At 39.9% G+C, this 20,430-nt stretch overlaps 1 protein-coding gene across 3 annotated transcripts in view; it reads right to left on the bottom strand.

Moving 5' to 3' along the window:
• The window catches only part of DCAF5 (DDB1 and CUL4 associated factor 5), a 67,904-nt gene extending 47,481 nt beyond the window's left edge, over positions 1-20,423 (bottom strand). Inside the window, exons 1-5 of one of the 3 annotated variants that reach the window (XM_038139122.1) lie at positions 20,065-20,423; positions 10,354-10,497; positions 6,153-6,189; positions 3,521-3,660; positions 1,330-1,459 (exon numbers count right to left, since the gene is read on the bottom strand). In XM_038139122.1, the coding sequence (XP_037995050.1) occupies positions 1,330-1,459; positions 3,521-3,660; positions 6,153-6,189; positions 10,354-10,497; positions 20,065-20,278 (665 nt within the window). In that variant the 5' untranslated portion in view covers positions 20,279-20,423. Of the gene's footprint in view, positions 1-1,329; positions 1,460-3,520; positions 3,661-6,152; positions 6,190-10,353; positions 10,498-16,737; positions 16,876-19,900; positions 19,987-20,064 lie in introns of those variants that run through there. The other 2 variants (XM_038139124.1, XM_038139123.1) reach the window with 2 other exon arrangements.
• Between the last annotated feature and the right edge of the window lie 7 nt (positions 20,424-20,430).

The following is a 20,430-nucleotide window of genomic DNA, read 5'->3' as shown; positions in this document are numbered from 1 at the left end:
ACAAGTACTTACAGCATTATGTGGATTACTTTATCTTTAACAAAAACTATTTTTACCCCCTGATAATTAAGTGTATTTTCCTCAGAAGAGACTGTAATAAACTGAAATACACAGATAGATATGTAAATTCTGGCTTCCACTACCTCACCAGAGTGAGGATTGTATCTTTACTGATCTAAACTTAATTTCTTTTTCCTCATATGACAAAGTGAATTGGCCACAAATACATTAAAAATCAAGTTCCAGCTTTCTAGATTAGCGAATTACATCTACAGAGACAAGTAGAAGTTTTGTGAAATGTTCTGTTACTTTAAATAGATTAAAAATCCAGAGTAATTTATTTAAATATGGAAGAGTCTGGCTTTGGCAGCTCACTAGCAGGACACATATCATTCTGAAGAGTCCTCTTTCCTGAGAGCTTCATGGGGAAAAAATCTGCAGTGGCAGCAGAGTGCTTTAGAGCCATTTTTTCTTTTCCTAAGCAAAGCATACACTCTTCTCACTGTGTTTTGGACATATCTCTGATCAAGCAAAGGAGGAGAGCTAACGGCTGTCCCAGAAAAATGGTAGCTGAAAGCAGACTTAGCACCTGCATTCATTTATGTTACAGCTGGCATGCAACCAGACTTAACCCACCACAGATTTTTATTATGGAAAAATGAACATTCCCAATCTGAAAGACTGAAAAAGCCTAATCTCTCATGCATACCAAAGTCTGGTACCAGACATTGCATACATCCACTTTAGAACCCAATCTAACCATATTTCAAACTGCAACCTAATTCTCTTAACTTGTTTTCAACTCTGTGCAAGTCTGGAAGCACATTACACAGCCAAATGATTATGCAGATGTCTGTATCACTCAGGAAGCCATGTTAAACTCATAAGCACTGAGTAAAAAGCTGCCTTGACCACACTCTCTAGTCAGCCAATAAAAACTGAGCTGGGCAGGAAAAACAAACTGTAAGCCAGGCAGTGCCCACCACAGCTTCTTCCAGTAGTACCAAGACAGTACTAAATATAACAATGAGAACTTGACACAGCAGTCCAAGCTAATCTGCAGTGGTGAGGCCAGGCAGGCCTTGGAGCCTTGACTTACCTTAAAAATCACTTACCTTAACACTGAAGATCTAGCCCCATTTTAAATCAAATTAGATCGTAAGTATGAAGAATATGCAAAATAATTGATTAACAACACTGCTAATAACATTGCTCTGCATCTTCTCTTACTATCATATATACTGATTTAAATTCTAAAAAAAGCAGCATGCCATCACCTCCCAAGGGAAAGAAATAACCCACCATAAAACAAGGACAGCCAGATCATACCTCTGAGGCTTACGAATATCCCAGAGTCCCACACCTTCCTTAGAGTTGGCAGTAGCCAGTAATCTGGGCTCTACTGGATTAAACATCACACTGTGAAAGGCTGATGGGTAGTGTGCCAAGCAGAAGGGCTCTGTTGAAAAAGTTGAAATTTCAGACATAAGAACAAACAATGCATTCAACTGTTCAATGCAAGGAGTTTGGCAGCTGAATATGGAAACAGCATAACAAGATCTGAAGATATGGAGACATGTTCAAACCACTTCTCAAGCTGACACATCCAAAGCAATATAAAACCTGAAGTTTTAAAATCCACCCACGTGTACATTAATTCTGTCTAAATATGGAAAAGGACACACACTGAATTTCAAGACACCATTTTCTTTATGAAAGGTTATCAGAGTTTAAAACTAGCTATTCAAAGATCAAATACTTGAATCTTTTTAGGGTTCATGACCAAATGCTCATCTGATAAGGACTATACATGGAGGAGCTTCTGAAATCTTCCTAGTAATACATGCCTGAGAGTTTCCAGAGCCACTGCTGATTACCCAAACCATAAATTTAGTAGCAATTTCTTCTAAGGGAGAATAATATTACAAGAAGTGAAATAAATTTGTATGAAACTCAGCTTAAAACAAGCTGCTAACCCTGGGAAAAAGAAGCCTACCACCTCTTAAGTGCTGTTCTAACAGACAAGAAGGGTGCTTCTCTTGCATAAAAAAAAAAGTCAACAGTTAGCTCTTGCTGTTCACACACAGAGTAGAAAACATGCTCATTCAGACTTTCCCTCTCATAAGACTGTGTTTGGGCTGCTACTCTGCCTTATTTATTCCATCAAAATACTGTCTCCATGAAGAGTGGGGAAAAGCCTTGACTCTGTTACTTTCTCTCTGCTTCTGTGAGCTTTACAGCTTTAAGCACAGTGTAACTCTCTTCCTTGTTTGTATCTTTTGTGGCATTCTGCCACTCTTTCAATCAACTAAGAAACCAGAATCAATCTCTATTTTGAGCCAGGGATTTGGCCAGACTTTCCCATTCACTGTTTGCTTTGGTGCAACTCCTGCAGTGCTCACGTGCTTGGGAGACGCTTATTGTCCCTATCAGAGCCACTAAGTGGCACCCGTAGGCCCACAAGCACCTCCAGAGCTATGTCATTTTCTTTCCTCATTTCCCTCATTACCATATATAAAACATGGTAAAGCAGGCAACCCTCTCAAATTCCCAACACCTTATGAAACCACTGCCTATCAAGCAAATGAGACAGAATTAACATTTACTTGTCTTGTCTGTACCCTCCTTCCATGCTCTATCACAAGTTTTTTCATCAGGCATTTTCCTTTTTAGTGTTTCTTTAGCAGTGATGAAAACCAAGGTCTCTGACCACAGATGAAGCTCCATGGTGCTATTTATTGTCATAAGTCAAAAGTAAAAACAAGAAGGAAGCCAACTTTTGTTCTGCCAGAGTGCCCAAAGGCTTTAGAAGTTGCTGCTGGTATGCCAGCAGCTCCAAATAAGGTTTAACACCAAAACTGACCTTCTATGTTTGCATCATCAAATCAGAATCCTGCTGGGACATAAAAGGCTGTGTTATCAAAATGGCAGCCCCCACTGAGAAGCAAAGGCCTGCATCAGCTCAGTGAGAGACAAACATCAGATTGCCAAAGGGACCTGGTTTTAAAATAAACTTGAAATTTGTGTATATTTCCTTAGTCAAATCATTCACTAATCAGTCACTAATTACTGGTGCTTTCCTTCCTACCTTTATTATAATTAGATTGGCACCACAGTTTTCTTCTAAGATATCAAAAGTTACCTTTCAGTCTGTCAAAGAGAGATTACAGGAGCTAAACTAATGAGGCACTAAGTCATTTTAATGAAAAGTAGAGGGATTACTTTTTTATTGTTCCTTATGCTCATTCACTATTGTAGCTCTCGTACACTGGAGTATGAACATGTCTCTGAAGGGAGCAGCTCAACACCATCTTTAATAAAAATTATAAGTAGTCATTTAAGAGAGTAGCAGAACTGTAAAGACCAGGGCTTGCCAATCACTGGCCAAAAGAATTATGCCTCACTTTCACCCTCCTCCAAGACTCACTGTATCGACTGTCCAGATAAACATAACTTTTCTCTTCCTTGCCTTACCTGAATTCTTCCTAAATCAATTCTATTTTCCTTCTAGAGATCTTACCTCCATGGGAAGACTCTCGGATGTCCCAAATTAGAACCCGGCCATCATCTGATGAGCTGGCAAAGATGTTGTCATTTACTGGGCTCACTGAAAGGCCGTACACTGCATCTTCATGGGCAAACACATCCAAGGTCTCAGTGCTGGAAAAGAGACATAACATTATCATTCTTCCTTCTTTTGCTGTTGTTTTATAAAGCAAAGTATTTACTGCTTTATCTACCTAGTAATACTTTGTGACAAAGTTTCTGTAATTTCATAAGAAGACCCTTGTGTTTAATTAGAGTAAAAACCAAACAAAATACCCATGTACAGTGACTTCATGCTATGAGGAAAAAAAAATCTCAAAATAAAACCCAAGGATTAAAAACTTCAGATACTGCAAGATGCTATGGAACACACTATGTATTAGATTTAAATTTGGGAGGGTGTAATAGGAAATGGAAAGAAGCCTTGGGACCTCTGGAGTCAATTTTTACTACTTATTGTAAAAAGGAAAACAAGACAGAAGTTCATTCTTTAATACAGGTTTTTGTTTTGTCCAAAAGTTCAATTGAAGTTCACATAAGAACAACTTTCCAGATGGCTTTTTCAGTAAGTTTTCTTTGTTTTTCAGGATAGACCAGACCTATATTTTTCCATGTAGAAAGAACAGCAAAAAAACCCAACAAAATAAAAATTATTCTCCCAAAAGTATATCTGGATTTCAGCTGTTTCACAGCTATAAAAAAAAAAAAAAAAAAAAAAAAAAAAGCACATTCTCCATTCTTTTCCCAATGGTTTAGATCATCTATAAAGCTGGGATAGTGGTATGGAGATGTCAAAAACTGAAATACTAAATCAGAAGATCCTGGCACTGCTTTATTTCTTTTAAAAAGTCCCTTTATTCCTTCAGGGAAAAAGCTTTATATATACAATCCCTACATCTCACAGAAGCAACACCAAAGAGATCCCACATAAAATCAGCATTTTGCTCAAATGGCAAATGATGTTCTTAATGGCAGATCTACTAACTCTATCTCAGGGATCATTAATAAAAAAGGGGAAAAAAGCAGTAACAGAAAAAGCTATTTAAAGTTACAAAAAAACAGTTGATACATAAAGTGTTATAATTAAAAAGAGATTAACTTTCCATAGAAATCAATCAGAATTTGGTCTACTAAGGTTTCTTTTAGAAGATCATACAAAATAGCCTTAGAGGAAGGAATTCTGTATGGATTACAACCAAACTTAGCATATTGAAAAAAAACCCACCAAAAACTGATAACAAAAGCACATTAAAAATATGCACATATCAAAAATACTTGTCAAAACATCTAAACAAGACACAGCAGGAAAAAATGTGTTATATAGAAAAGTAAAAATGACAAAGATCTTGTAGAATCTTCAAAAGTCAGAACACAATAAACACCAGCTTCTAAAACTGACATTCCCACATTTAATTAAAACAAGAAAAATAGAACACCAAACAAAAAAATGGTCCCAAAATCAAACACACACACCTCCAAAAGCCTAAATAAAACACCCCTCTCAAAAGACCTAAAATGTTAAAAATAACAATAAAAAACAAAAACCAAAAAACACTCAAAAGCAACAACAACAAAAAAACAACAAAACAAAACCCAAACCCAAAACCCCCAACAAACAAACAAAACACCATCCCAAAACAAACAAGCAAACAAAAACAAAAAAAAACCCCTCCCAAACACTATTCCTGAGAAACTATCAGAACAGAAGACAAAGTTACTTTTGCCCAGCTTGCATGTAAGATTTATGCAAGAAGCAGACATAAGGTATGATGGAAGGCAGATATACACTGAACAATTCAATGCAAAGGGCTTTGGAAAAACACATCCTGAAATATGTCCACATTATGTTATTCAGGAAACTCAAAGAAATGTAAGGTTTTATATCTCCATTTTTACATATATCTCTTCCTTCTTTTTCTTTATTTTCTTGAGTTCATGTTAAAAGAATGGTCAACACTTAAATCTGTAGAAGTTATTAGTACAGACCAAAATTCTAGAGCTTTTTTACTTCAAAAGCAGTAAGGTCAGTAGATATGATGTCTAAAGAAGTCCAATTCAATATATTACTGCTACTGTATTAATTATACTTTGACTAACAGCCTAAACTTGATGTAGTACAACAAAGCCCAATTCCCAATTGTTTTACAGTTTTGGTAGAAAGTAAGTGCCAAAAGCAATATTCTTCATGTTGGTGTGGAGAATCAGGCAGCTGCATCCAAAGTTTAAAAAGGAAGTTAGGCAGGCCAAGCACTAGCCATCTTAAACACACATCAGGTGAGACTGTTGAAAAACAAGAAGTCTGTATGTGCCAACAGTTGTTTATGTGCCAGAATAATCTACTCAGAACCTACTGGGCTGTCTGCAGGAGAGCATACATATTTAATAACCATTCTCTTTCCTGAGGTCAAAATAATACAGAACCCAAGTGCTGAAAAAGAATATGGGGAGATAGGAAATACTTCATTCCAGTTATGAATTTAGACAAACCAAAACAAATTTCAGTATTAAAATACTGTCCTCCTAAACCATTAATTTAAAACAGAAAACACCTCCAGTGAGTTGACATTAAAGGAGTCCTTGAAGCAGTGGAAACACAGTGTATTTACCTTTCAACATCATGGAGTATAACTTGCTCATCATTGCCTAAAAAGAGAAATATAAGCAATTAACACCATGTTCTAGTGGTTAAAAAGCATTATGGTGAAAAAAACCCCAAACCACTTTTTAAAAAAAATTTACAATTTCAAAACCAATACTGAAACAGAGAAGACCAGCTCAGTTGCTACATGGTTACCCTCTGCTCAGTTATATGAAATGTTCCATGTGATATCTCCAGTCATGACCAAATGCACCAACCTATTTCATCTGCCACTATTTGTTTATCAAGAAATAATTCTATTTAAATATGCTACTTGTCATTCTTTGTCCAGTTGCTGCTTAAGTTTTGGGAGATTTGCAATAAAGACTATTACATGAAGCAGCAAAACACTTCAAACTCTGATGAAAATACCTCTTTCTTCCTGCTCAAAGGATGCTCCATAAAAAGTTTGTGAAAGGTGAAAAGAGATGTCATAAATGAAATGCACATGGCTCCCTGATCAAATATTGCCAGATAACACTGTCAGCACTCAGGGTTTTGCAACCATTGAGAAGGCATGAACGTGGCAGCCAATGTAATATATTTCTGTATTAACAAAAACCAAACCAAGTAACCAGACAATCATGTCACTTTTCTTTGATCACACCAATTGAATACAATGGAAAGTAACCACATGAGCACAGGCTAAGAGGGTGACAGCCACCAGGTAATTCCAATAGCTCATGCAGAGTTTTTCAAGCTATTACAACAGATTATTTTTTTAGTCTATGTGCTGAATATTTTATTACCTAAATTTGGTACCTCCTCTTTAGAAATATATTTAAGGACACACACACACTTTTATATTTAACTCAGAAAAAAACCCACAACCAGAAAGCAAAGTCATATTTTTATGCTCTGGATATCTTTGTAGTTGTGATGTAGAGTGGTGAAGCTTTCCAAATGACACTAAAGACAGAGGTTCAGAAGGAGCAAGATTTCATGTTATGAACATTCTTAAATGTTCAATTGACTCAGTTTTCATTTATCCCATACATATTTCAGTTGTATTCTGTCTCAGAGAAATATGAGAAAGTTTCTCTTTGACTAGTGAGGTATGAGATTTTCTGCAACCATTTCCTCTTCGCCCAGGCTCCTAGTAAAATCATGCCAGCCTTAGATTACTGCAGTAGCTCATCTTTTCCATGGTACAACAAACAAGTCATTTAAGTCTAAGTGTCCTTTGGTCATTAATTGTATTTGGAACTGTCCATTATATATTATTACGCACTGTTTATACCTATAAAACTACTCTAGTGCCTATGTATTTCACCAGTGAAAAACACAGCCCAGTTTCTCCAATGACAAAACTTCCTCCAGCAGACACTCCTGGCTCTTCAGTCTCCATCCAGTATGAACAAAAGAATCATTCCAGTTGCTTGGTTTCAGGCATCCAGTCATCATGGGATCAAATTCCCTTCCATCACAAGCTCCAAAATGGGAAAGAAAGAATGAGAGTGGAATAGCCACTGTTTTCCTCTGTTCTGTGTGTAGGAGGAGAAAGTGGTGACAAAAATCTAACCACAAACTGGATGTTTCTGGTAAGGATTCATCCCTGCAGAAAACATCACTGCTGTTCAGCCCAGAGGGGGATTCCCACTTACACTGCTTTTAGTTTAACACTGGAGAGTTCATTCTTCATTGAGACTAACTGGGTCGTAATTGTGTACACAACTGTGTCATTTATAATCTCCCTTGTTTTGATAACTGCAGTTACAACAATCAGGAAGACAGGAAGAATCTGCCATTCCCTTCAGTTAAACTTGAGAGAGTGAAATACCGCATACAGAGTAACACAGTTAAGGTGGCCTAAACCCCATATCTATCATACAAGTGCTAAAAACCAAATTCCACTTCCTCTAGATTCATTTCAGCTTTTCATATACCTAACATAAAGTGCAAATCAAAAATAAGTCCATGCAGTTTACTAGGAAGGGATCTTGCATTTCAAATGCTGCTGTACTCTCAGTGTGTGTGGACAGAGAAGGGCAAAAATATTCTTCAGAGATGGGAATTTTTTTGTGACAGTTTGTTCCTCCAGAGATTACATGAAAAACATTGTCCACTCAGTTTCTGCCTTCCATTTTTGTAATGGCTACATGGGGTGCTTGCTCCTTCAAAGCAAAGAGCTCTGAAATTCCTTGGATACAATCCAATTTGTACTGAAGTGGAAAATCCCTTCTCCTCTATTATCAAGAGTTGCTTTAGAGAAAGGTCATCAGATCCTAAGTCATTAATCATTGGCAGTCATTTATTTACAGAATAAATTGAGTTCCATGTGACTTGTGCTAGTTTACATACGCTAATTTTTAGTTTTGGGGTTCTTTAAGTATTATTTTATAAGTATTCCAACTTCTGTGATTTAAATACAACTCCAGACTCAGTGTAGGTGACTCTGTGACAACCAGTAGATATTAGAACCCACAATTCTTTCAGACTTTTTAAGAATCTCCCAGAACATCATTGAGTGAATAAATATAGCTAGCCCCATTTTACCAGCAGAGATAAAACAGATGGTACATCTAGGCCATGCAGCAAAATGACTCTTTACAAGGGATCCAAGAGTCAGACTCATAGCCCTTGCAGATGAGCTCACTGAATCTTGATGGAGGAACTGAAAGAGTTCCTGACTCCTCCAATGGAAATAATTTCTGGCAGAGGCACAGTGTTTTTATGCAAACTGGAGGAGGAAAAGATATGAGAACGACCAGTTTCTCTGTGCATCAGCTGTCACAGCTCATCTAACCTGGCATCTTAGCAAAAATCCACCATAATCAATTATATAAATCTTTAACTGCAGGTGTTAATTTCAGTAACAAGGTACAATCAAGACACTCTTCTGCAATAGAGAAAATGCCACTCCAGCTGGTCAAGCAAGATTTGGCACACTTCATTCCTTGACTATTCATGTAAGGTTCCATTTGTCTGAATTCGAACTAAAGTAAGAGACTCTGGCCCAAAATTCCCCGGAATGTCTTGTGCAGATATATTCATTTGAAGACAGCATGTACTGCTATTTTTCTCATAAAACAAACAGCAGACCCCAGAATGAAAAGATAGGGATCTCTATTTGACAGTCTAGGGGTTGATTCCACCTGAGAAGTATAACTGAATCATTTAATCCTTGAAATTTGACACCATCTTAAGCTTTGTCATGTCTTTTTTTTCCAAGGGATATTACAATTTTAACATTACATTGGAGGACGAGAAGCTTCCACCATTCACATGCACTCAGAATCAATCTCCAGCATTGATTTACAGTTCACAAATCTTGGGTCAAAAAGGTAATGAAGGGCTTTGACCCAGGAGTCTCATAGTACCCTTAAGTAAGTCTAGCTGTATGTTAATGGGCATATTGATGAAAGATACAAATCCTTACCTATTCTGTGACCAGGTTAGATCATGGAAATGAAGTACAGCAGAAAACAGCACTCGACTGCATTGACACTTTTGTGCCTTTTTCTTCTCAATTCAATTTTCCTGCCTATCACAACACTTTAAAAACCAAGGGGTGAAATTGACCTAAATTACAGAAACTATTAGCCCAGAACAAGTATATGTCCACTTCCCTTACCTTAGTTTTCAGACTGAATTATACTTTCTATTAAAAGGTAGATTTATATTAAAAAGAAATGAAAGGATCAAGGGTTATCAGAGCCCAATGTGCCAGCACCTTTAAAAGGCAGAGGCTTACCAGTAAGAACTGAAACAGGGTCTAAGAAAACATCATCCACCAATAGATGGCAATAGTCCTTCATGAGCCATCTAAGGGTGCATTGAAATCAGATAGTAGCAGAAAAGATTTTCAAGCATCAGGCTTGAGTGCCAGAGAGAATGCAGGGTCTGCTCTTAGTACAGTTAAGAGGGAATAACAAAGACAACGTTTTTCACAGTCTTTAGCACAAGCAGAGGCAGACTGGACCCAGGATTCTCATGATGGTTTGAGACAGGATGAGCTTACACCAGGATTTGGAAAAAAGCATGACAAAATTGAAAATGTTGTGCTAGCTAAAGGATTCCCTATTCCCAAAAAATTATAATTGCTGATTAAGAACACCTTCCAGATCTCATGTGGGGCACATGAGATGGCACTCACTCACTCATGGCATCTACTCCAAGGCATTCACAATATATATTCATGTGAAATCAGGGTGTTCTTCCTTCCTTACCTCCAGAGAACACTTTTGTATTGCCACTGTTAAAAGCTAGGCAGAAGATGTTAGAGTGATGCTCCCCTTTCAGCTGAACTGGTTTGACTCTTGAGTGGATGGCTTCTTCCATATGCCAAAGTAAGACTCGGCGGTCATCCCCTCCTAGAAGAAATAAAGGAAATGTACCTTACTGCCTGAGCCATGTGTAAATTGATTATAGACAAATTATTTAACTCTGCAGCTATTCATAGAAAGCTTTGCTAAAACCTTAATTAGCATAAAAAACGTATGCTTTCTTGGATATATAGACACACATTTACATTAAGATGTCATGCAGTCAGGTATTCAATTAAAATTAATGACAACAGAGCAATCAGCAGGAAAAGTTTGAATTAAACAGTTGCCATTCTGCCAACACATAGTGACAACCTATAGCAACCTGGAAACTCAGAAATTTACTGCTATGTAAAATTCCATGGCAAGCTGTAGATTAATTACATGCCAAATCCACATATGCACGTTAGCAAAATGCTTCTACACCAACTCCTTGTTGCCAGCATTGCTTATGTTATTCATAAAACATGAACTTTTTCCCCCTTTCACTGACAACTATATATCCTTCAGCAGTCTTCACAAAGCCTTCATAGCATAGGTTGGCTCAGGACTGATAAAATAAAAAAAAAAAGTACTGAAGCATTCAAAAGTCTTCAGTACACACAGTTATGCCAGGTTTCTAGGCCTGTAAAGGTTAAGACAGATATTTCTGTGAGGTGAAGTCCTGACAAAGAGAGTACCTGGAAAGGAAGTTCAAATCTCTTGCTTTATATCTTGCCGTACTCCTAATTGTTTGCCTACATGAAGTTCTCAGTCCAGAGCTCTAAGTGCTTCCTTCTCTGCATGGCCAACAGTTATATATAAAATAAATATTAGACTGTTTGTGCTTCAACTGCATTCAGTTATATTTATTAGAAAAAGAAAAAAAAAATCAAGATACTATTGTACTGGTCAGCATTCTCAGCAGCAATTTTAAATACCTGCAAAATCTGAATAAGGTTTCTCCAAGTCAGACTCAAAATATTTTTGGTCTCTGTCTTTAATAACAAACGAAAAAGAAAGGCATCGCAATTGAAAAATGACGCATGTAAACATGCTGATTACAGTTAAAACATTTCACTTATTCTTTGCACAAGCAAAAGCCTAAACTCAGAGCCTTTTGAGCTGCTATCCAGAGGACAAAGGCATCAAAAAGAAAAAAAAAACAAACAAAAAAACCAAAAAAAAAACCCCAAAAAAACCCAAACAAAACAAAAGAAACCAAAATTAATTGGCCTGCTGTTTACTTACAAAAAAGGTAAATGCATAAATAGATTTCATTACTACTGTTAATCAGATTTCTTAGACTTTTCACATCATATGTTGCTATTAAGAAATTGTCCCGTGGAACTGAGTTTTGTCAAACATCCTAGAAGTAAACAGTCTCTCAGCCTTTGAGTCTCCTAACAGATTTTATGACACTTTGATAGACAGTACAGCAGCATGTTATGATTACCCATGCTCCATGAAATTGTGCATTCCTCCTCCTGATTTTGTACTTCACACATCAAACAAGAGTACATGATACAAAGATTTGTGATGCATTTGATAGCTACTAAGAACGAGTCAAATTTGATGGATCCAAAAATCTCACAGTAATTTATGGTCAACTAAATTGAGGGAAACTTATATTCCTTTCTGTCTAGAAACAGGAGAGAAAGTTGTATTTGCACTCTAGTGATTGCAGATGAGCTTATAATAAGGAGACATAGAAATACATGAGTGTAGAAATTTATGACCACAATATTCAAGATTAAGAAGTAACTGTCACACTGAACATAACTACTGTCATCATCATGTCATAATGTTATCGCTACCTGAAAAACAATTTAAGCAACATTTAACACAGGTGAAGGCCACCATTGCTTCCATTTATTTATTCCAGACTTCATTTATTGCCTTCTGTAAAAGACATTTCAGGGCAAAACATAGTAACATATTGTTGTTATTTGCTACCATAGCAGACTAATTTGCAAAACCACTGCAGAAAGTCTATGCATCCTCCTACCAAACAGCGCAGCCATCTAGGTGCCTCACTTCAACAGTAAACTCATAATCGTTTCCACCAACCACTGTCCAGATTAAAATAAAATTATTAAGATATCTATATAAAACAAGCATTACTCTGGTTCCTAGCACACATACAGCATGGGAGGAGTAGGACAATTAGCAGCCTGTGCAGAAAATGTTTGATAGTATGAAAAGTTCCCACTACCTTCTATTTTATAAGTTCCTATACCTTAGTGCCTGTTTGCATTGGAAACTACTTTTGCTGTTGAATACAAATGTCTCCCTCTTCCCAGACACCTAGATTTCCACAAAACTTTGGCGGTGGCACATTCCATATCATAGGAGCTTTTAAACACTCCCCACACTCATGCAGCGCTGTCCCTCCTCCATCTATGTATGCTCTATGTATTGTCTTTGGGAACTTCTACACCTGCTCACTCCTGTTTTATTCCTCTCATATCCCACTGAGACATAAAAATCAAACAAAATAATAACATTTCTGTGTTGAAAGTGTGTTCCCTTCTAATTTCAATTTAGCTATTATAGAAATACTTCTGAGTCAAGGCCAGTTCCATCAGAAAGAAAAAGTCACCCAATGTGTTGGGCACAGAGAATTTGTGGCAAACAAGACACTTCATCAATCCCTACATCGTCACACAAGAGAGTAAGCTGTGTTAAGTCACAGGCAAATACCTAAGAAAAGGCAAGTCTCAAGTGACAGAAACCAGCAAATCCAATCTCCATCATCCAAACCTGACTCTTACCATAAGAGAGAAGAAAGGAGGGCACATGTATGGGCAGGTATACAGGAAGAAAGTAAAGAAAATGTGAATATATAGTTTTTATGCTCTGTAGAAAGGAACTATGATTCATCAGACACAAGCTGCATACACATTACACAACTTAATTTACAAGTCTGAGAATTATAGGAAACTTCAGGTTTGTAGCATTTGTTCTGTGCAGTGGATTGGTAAATCAGATTAATTAAAATGCTCTCAATTTATGGTGAATTTATTGTGCATGTACATCAATTCTACAACTGAAGCAGAAGCCACATTCTTAAAATAGAACACATACCAAAAGCAACAGGTTTATCATATCTAGAAAACCTGGATATATGGCTTCATGTTCAAATACCTTACCAAGGCTCCACATGTGGATTTTCTGGAAATTGAAGATCCACAGAGAATTTGTAATTTTTCAGTCCATGGTATCAGAAACAGAAAGTTCGACATCTATAATGAGGAAATAGCTTCACTTTCATCTTATTTTGCAGATTCTGTTTAGGACTGTATGACTGACAATTTGAAAAGTAAAAGTTTGTATGACCCAGCTAAGAACTACACAATGCCATTCTACAGTTATTTTTCAGAAAGGAGCCACATTTAAAAAGATTTAGTTAGTCAAGTACTTCAGTGCTTGTTACAGAAGTAGGGTCAAATCTGTAGAAACATTCAAAACCAAAGAGACTCAGTAAGACAAATCTATTTAGTTTAGACCTAAATTAGTTTGAAGGGGGCCAGAACATACCCTTGCCAAAAGTAAATCTGGTCCAAACAGTATCTGCATAGCTCATGAAACACGCTTGAGCTCCTGTGTACTAACACAAGCACTTCAAAATCATACCAGTCAGTACTGAAATACTGCACTTTTAAAGTGCGTTAACCTTGCTGGTTGTGGACAAAGCTCAAGACCATAACTCCCCTTTATCTCCTATATACCAGGTCCATTTGCTAAGAGAACTTTCATGGCAAGTGGGAAATACTTCTAACATGAAAGATTAGTCTTATTGCTTGTATCTACTTCAGAAGTTGCATGAATCACAGAAAGCAGGACTGGATGGTATTTCAAGAAGCTGATCACTTAGCTGGCCTTGGCCAAAGGCAAAAGGCCAGGCTCTGTCAGAATTTTCCCCAGAAGATAAGTCTCTAGTTTGCTCTTAAAAAAACACTGCTGAGGTAGATTTCATATCCTCCTTAGGCAGCCTATTTCAGTTTTTCATTATCCTTGCCATTAGGCAGATTACCCTATTATATCAAGCCTGAGGGTGCAGTTTGACATTACATATAATCCCAGTCCCCCTTGCCATGTGCTCGTGCTACATTCCCCTCCTTTGGATTCAGTGGCCATTCACGCACAGGGTAAATTAAAGAAGTTGACCTGACAGAAAAGCAGCTGACAGACAAGCAACCTCTCCCTACCAATTCCATCCCCCTGATCAGATGCTTCCATCATACCAGTCTCAGGCTTTAAATTATGAAAGTGCCACAGTGCAAACAATGAAGAAGAGAAATAAGTGAATGAGTCACAGGATGAAGAGAAAGCGCAAGATCAAACAGCACCCTAAAATCCTTCTTCCTATAAATTGATACCATTTCTTCATCCTATTCCCAGTAGACAAAAAAAGACTTTACAACTTCACATAATAAGAACAATAATAATTAAAACCACCTTTATGCAGCTCAGGACTTGCATTTCTACTCAGCTGTTCTTTCTGTAGACTAAATGGACCCCTTGCTTTCACTATTTCATTTCATTCTTCATGCCATCTTTTGAATTTACTCAGTTTGGGCACATCTTTCTCAAAGTACAGTGCCCAAAATTGAGCACAGCACTCCATTTGAGGCCCCAACAGCACCACAGCAGGTTTACTTCACATGCTTTTTCATGTCTGATCATATTTATGTTGTGATATTTATAAATTTGGATTCTTTTCTACATGACTATGGGCTAGTCTCCATGGTGTATTTGTAGAGTCAACCATTTTTATTCACATGCTTTAGGTTGCACTTGTCCCTCTCAAAACACATGACATTTTTTCCCATGTAATGTATCCTAATTAACTTGAACTTCAGCTCTTATTCCTGGAAATTATTGCTGCCTGATCCTATCTTTCCTAAGAAATTTTATAATTTCTCAGACATTAATTAAAACATGATGTAGTAACTGAACCTAACATCCCTCCTCACACAGAATTCTGCTTGATACAAACAAAGATCAGAGCATTCCTCCTTAAAATATACTTGATACACCATCCCCTTATTCAGAAGTGATACTCCACAACTTTTTCTAAAGTCACCTCTTTCCCCTGTTTTAGGCTCATGTTCCTTCAGATTTATGTAAAAACTGAATGTCAGATGCATTTCTAATACTTTCTAGCACCCTCAGAAATTTAGGATCTTAGAGCAGCTATTAACTTTTGCATTATCTGTTAGGAGGGAAAAAAAAAACAAGAGAAAATTACAGTACTTCCCATAAGTTATCTTGAACATACAGTTTAAAATATGAAAAAAAAAAAAAAGTGGGAGGTTCTGATAGTTCTGATAAAGATACTCGTGTTTGTAAAAGATAGCAGGCATGAAAAATGACAGTCAGATAAACAAACAGGAAAACATATCCACCAAACCTAAGGATGGCAGAAAGACTGTTATGCAGAACAAGTAAAGCTGAGTTTTAAGAAGTCAAATTGCAGGAGATGCTTCGCAAATGTGAGGGAAGCAGTGGGTTGCATACCACTGCATGGTGATTTTAATTTTCATGCATGGACAGTCACGTGTTTCTCAAACTGTTAAAAGAAAAAAACACTATCTAGTACATAAAGTATTGCAAAGACACATTTTGCTCAATAGAATCTTTCAACTTCATCCAGAAGCAAGTTTTAACCAATTTCAACCCACTTTGACATTTTTTATATGTTAAGCTTTCCTCTCTACTTGTGTCATTCTACAGGTAGTTTTTTTATGCTTGTCACACTACATCTTCTCCTGAGTGTCCACCTCCTCCTTCCAATTATTTCAATTTTTAAAAATTCTTGTCCTTATGTCAGTCCCTTCTTCTAGCACCCCTGTTCCAAAACAATAACCTCTGCCCTTCTTCCCCTCTATAAAGTGACACGTTGAGGTGTCACACAGGCACAGAAAGAACCTCTAGACTGGCTCTCAACTCAATCTGTGGACCTCAACTTTTTTACTTTGAAACATGGTTAAGAACAAAAATAAATACTATTAAACATGTACTTTCCAATACAAGATTTAAAGAAGATACTAAAAAGTTTCAAGCATGCTTTCGGAGGGCCTGCTGAGGCTTGTCCACACCAAAGTTCTCTCCAAAATCCTAACAGGAAAATTATCTGTAACTGCAATACAAACCTTGTTTAAGCAGTTTGAATTGTTTACTGAAACAGTAATCATTAGCCTTACAGACTCACTTCTGTGAGACACATTAAAACAAACAAACAAACAAAAACACAAACAACAAAAACCCCAACAACAAAAAAGAACCCACATGTGGGACACATACCCAGGGAATGTATTCCAGCCAAGTGATGAGAACAGCACTAACTTGGATGCAGGCTAGTATTTCAATGGCATTGCTATAGCCACTATGAATGCACTGTACCAACTGCACCTAAAACAGCTCTAACAAAGTTTAAATTGTTAACAAGTCAATCAGCCAAAGCAGACTTCTCTAGGTTAAGAATATACATATTACTTAAGACTGAACAACTGAAAAGACTGCCTGCACTTTCCCTTTTCATGCACTCCAATACAGCTGTTGACTCTCTTAGCTGCTATACATGAAGTTAGAAGCACCCAGCAGCTCATCCTTACTTCACTATGCTGACTATTTTGAGGGATGAGAGACCCTCATGCCACCAATTCTAAGGCTTTATCTGCATTTGGAACTCTTTTGAAGCAAGTCTTCTACAAAACTTCAAAGTAGAGGCTGCTTACACCCTTCCTTTACCTTTCCTCATTACTTTTCTTCCTGCTGTTGCTATTTCTCAGAGCTTCAGGATCAAGTACGGCCTTTAAGAGAGTGCTTTGAGAATAATTTTAATGAAGCTTAGTCTTATAATGGTGTGCGATTTAACAGAGTATCCATAAATATTTTGACTTTTAATTTCTTGTTCTTGACTGAAGCACAAAGCACCTACCTCCTGTTGCTATGGCCCATAAAGCATTCTAGATATTATGGTCATGGATAGCATAAAAAAGAAAGTTAGTATAATTAGAGCTCTTCATTTTCTCAGGGCATCAGTAGAAGGTCAGATTTGAGGTCATCTGTTCTTGGTTGTCCCAAAGTTGTGCACTGCTAGCACATGTAATTTTTTTTTAAGTTTTTTTTTAGGAGAGTAGAACTCCAGTAGCATGTAAATACTACATATGGAGGATATGGAGGAAAACCTTACCCTCTTTGAACATTCGGAAGCTCTATGAAAAGTTCGGAAATTTAAAACTGGACATTGCTTGAAAGCCTTCCTTTTACATACACTTTTTAGATATTCCCCCAGATGTGAACTCTGCCTTCATTCTCTCACTGCACCTACCTTGATTCAGGCAGTTTGGACAAAATTAATTCTTAAAAGTCCATGCCAGCCCTGGACTGCTTATGCCTATGCCTAAAGAATGGATGTCAACACAGGTAAGTGCATTGATGATATGGCAGGACCTAAAGTATATCCTGAGGCCTTCTTGAGCAAGAAGAAGAGAAAATACTAGTGGTGTTTCCATCACTTATTATGGAAAAAAACCCAAAAACACACAAAAAACAAACACAAACAAACAAACAAAAAAACAGACACACTTGAGCTCTCTGTAGCACTTTGTAAGCAAAATTACATCACTCTACTTTCTACTGGAGAAGGACCAATACAAACCAGTATAATGACTGGGACAAATGGGAATTTTAGAATGGGTGAATCAGCATTCCCTTCCAATACACTCTCATGTTTATATACATATTTATGTGTGTATGTATGCGCACATATATTCACAAGCTAAATGGATGCATATCTCAGAAACTGCATGTGCATAAAGATAAAAGAATCCCTAAGAGTTACACTAAGATCCTTCATGGACACTCAAAAATCACTGGAAATATGCTTGAAGTTTCTTCAGGTAAGAATGTTAAATTTAGGAAGGTTTCAGTGTATCAGCTTCCACTCCATGTTTATACAGGGTTTCTATTCTGCCCTTGCTTAAAAGTAACCAGTCACAAAAACTTTTTATTGCATGCTCTTTGAAGTTATTACTGACATCATTGTGTGATACAGTTCACCTCTGCCCAGACACCACGGCAAGGCAGTACACTGCTCAGCCATGCCCCCATGACATTCCTCAGGAGCCCCTGTCACTGCTTTCAAGGTAGACAGGCAAAACCGAGGCCCTCGGTTAATAACCAAGTCAGCGACCCCCTGGCAAGCGAGACCACTCTCCACAAAGCTGCCAAGGACCTCTGCGATTCCCCCGAGGGCAGCTGCCCCCACGACAGGGAGCGCGCCTTTCCCGCTGCTGCCCGGCCCCTGGGGAGGGCCCTGTCGGCAGCCCCAGCCGCGGGAGAGCAGCGGAAGGGGGCCGCTCGCTCCAGCCCGCTTTCCCCGGGGGCGAGGGGCGGCCGGGACACGACGCCCCCCGACCGCGGCCTGCAATGGACACCGCGCTCGGCGGCCCTGCCCTGCCCGGGGCGGCGCGATACGAGCGGTCCCTCGGGGGCCGGCAGCTCCTTCCGCGCCGCTCGAAGGTCTCTGCCCCCTCGCAGAAGAGCGCGGGGTCCGAGGGCTTGGCGGGAGAAGAGCGCCGCGACCCCTCAGCGCCCGAGCCCCCGGGGCGCCGCGGGCGGGATCGGCCCGCGATTCCCCGGCCTGTCGCTAAGAGCCGCCCGAGGAGACCGCGGCCTGCAGCGCCCGGCCAGGCCCCGGCCTCAAGTTGCCTCCTTCCCCTGCCGCCCCTCGGAGCCCGGAGGCGGGGAAGCAGGAAGAGGCACCTGCGCCAAGCGCTGCTGGGGTGGGGGGAGGCGGCCAGCCGGCCGCCGAGCCCCGCAGCCCCTCCCTGGCTGGGGGCGCAGAGCCTTTCCCCGTCCTCGGTGTCGCAGCTGATGTCAAGCCCTCGCCACCCTCCTACCTGACAGCATCCCCCACCCCTATGGCTCCCTCAGCCCCGGGCAGGCAACAGAGGGGACCTTAAGCCGAAAACCATCACCACAAATATATCCCCCTCTTTCAGAAGCGAGCCCTGCAAGAGGAGGGAGGAGGAACAAAACAAAACCCGACTCCCCTCCCCCTAAAGAAGATGGGGTGGGGGTGGCCCCAAAGTGACCAGTCCCTCGATTAAACCGATCCGGTTCCCGCCCGATGCCGAGCGGTACTGCAGCCCCCCCGGCCAAACTCGGGGCCGCCGCCCGCCCCCGGCAGCGATTGCTGACCCCCGGCCCGGGCCAGGGCGCTGACAAATGTCACCCAGTGCCCCAATGAGCGCCGAGGGGATGCTTCTTCTCCCCCGTCGTCGTCCCCCCAAAATAAGAAAATCCTCTTTTAAGAGGAAAGACACGCGAGCCATCAAATAAAGGGCACCCCTAGCTCCCACCCCCAGCGCCCGGGAAACACTCTCGTAAAAACTTTGACCAGGGCTCCCCCCCGGATAACAGTAGAATTTAAAACCTGTCAACCATTTTAGATCCCTACTTGAGAAAACATCATTCCCGGGCACCGGTGGATTTGGCAAACGGCTCTGAGCAGCGCTGCCGCGGCTCCCCTCCCGCGGGCCGCAGGGGAGGCGGCCGGGGAGGAAGATGCTTCCTGGGGAGGGGGTGGCGGGAGGGGGCGAGGGACGGGAGCGTTCGCTTTACCTGAGACCAGCCACTGGCCTCCATTGTTGGAGAATTCAATGGCATTGACACAGCCGAAGTGGCCCAGGAGGTCCTTCTTGTAGAGGTTCCTGCAGCCCCGCAGGCGTCTTCGCTGGAAGTCGTGGGTGAGCAGGGGGTCCCCCTCCAAGCCCCGCTGGGACAGGAACCCCACCACCGACCGCATGCTGCTCCCCCGGCTGCCTCTCCTCCTCATGCTGCCGCCTGCGCCGCTCCCCGCCGCTCCTTCCCCCGCCGCCCCTTCCCCCGCCGCCGCCTCCCCTCCCCCGCTTCCCCCCTTGTTATGGTTATGATGATTTTTCTTTAGCCAGCCATGGCAGAGAGGTGTTAGACACTCCGCCGCTTCCT

Source organism: Motacilla alba, chromosome 5 (assembly GCF_015832195.1).
Source record: "Motacilla alba alba isolate MOTALB_02 chromosome 5, Motacilla_alba_V1.0_pri, whole genome shotgun sequence".
Classification (NCBI taxonomy): Eukaryota; Metazoa; Chordata; class Aves; order Passeriformes; family Motacillidae; genus Motacilla; species Motacilla alba.
Note: the sequence above shows the minus strand (reverse complement) of the source record. Positions and strands in the feature narration are given on the sequence as shown.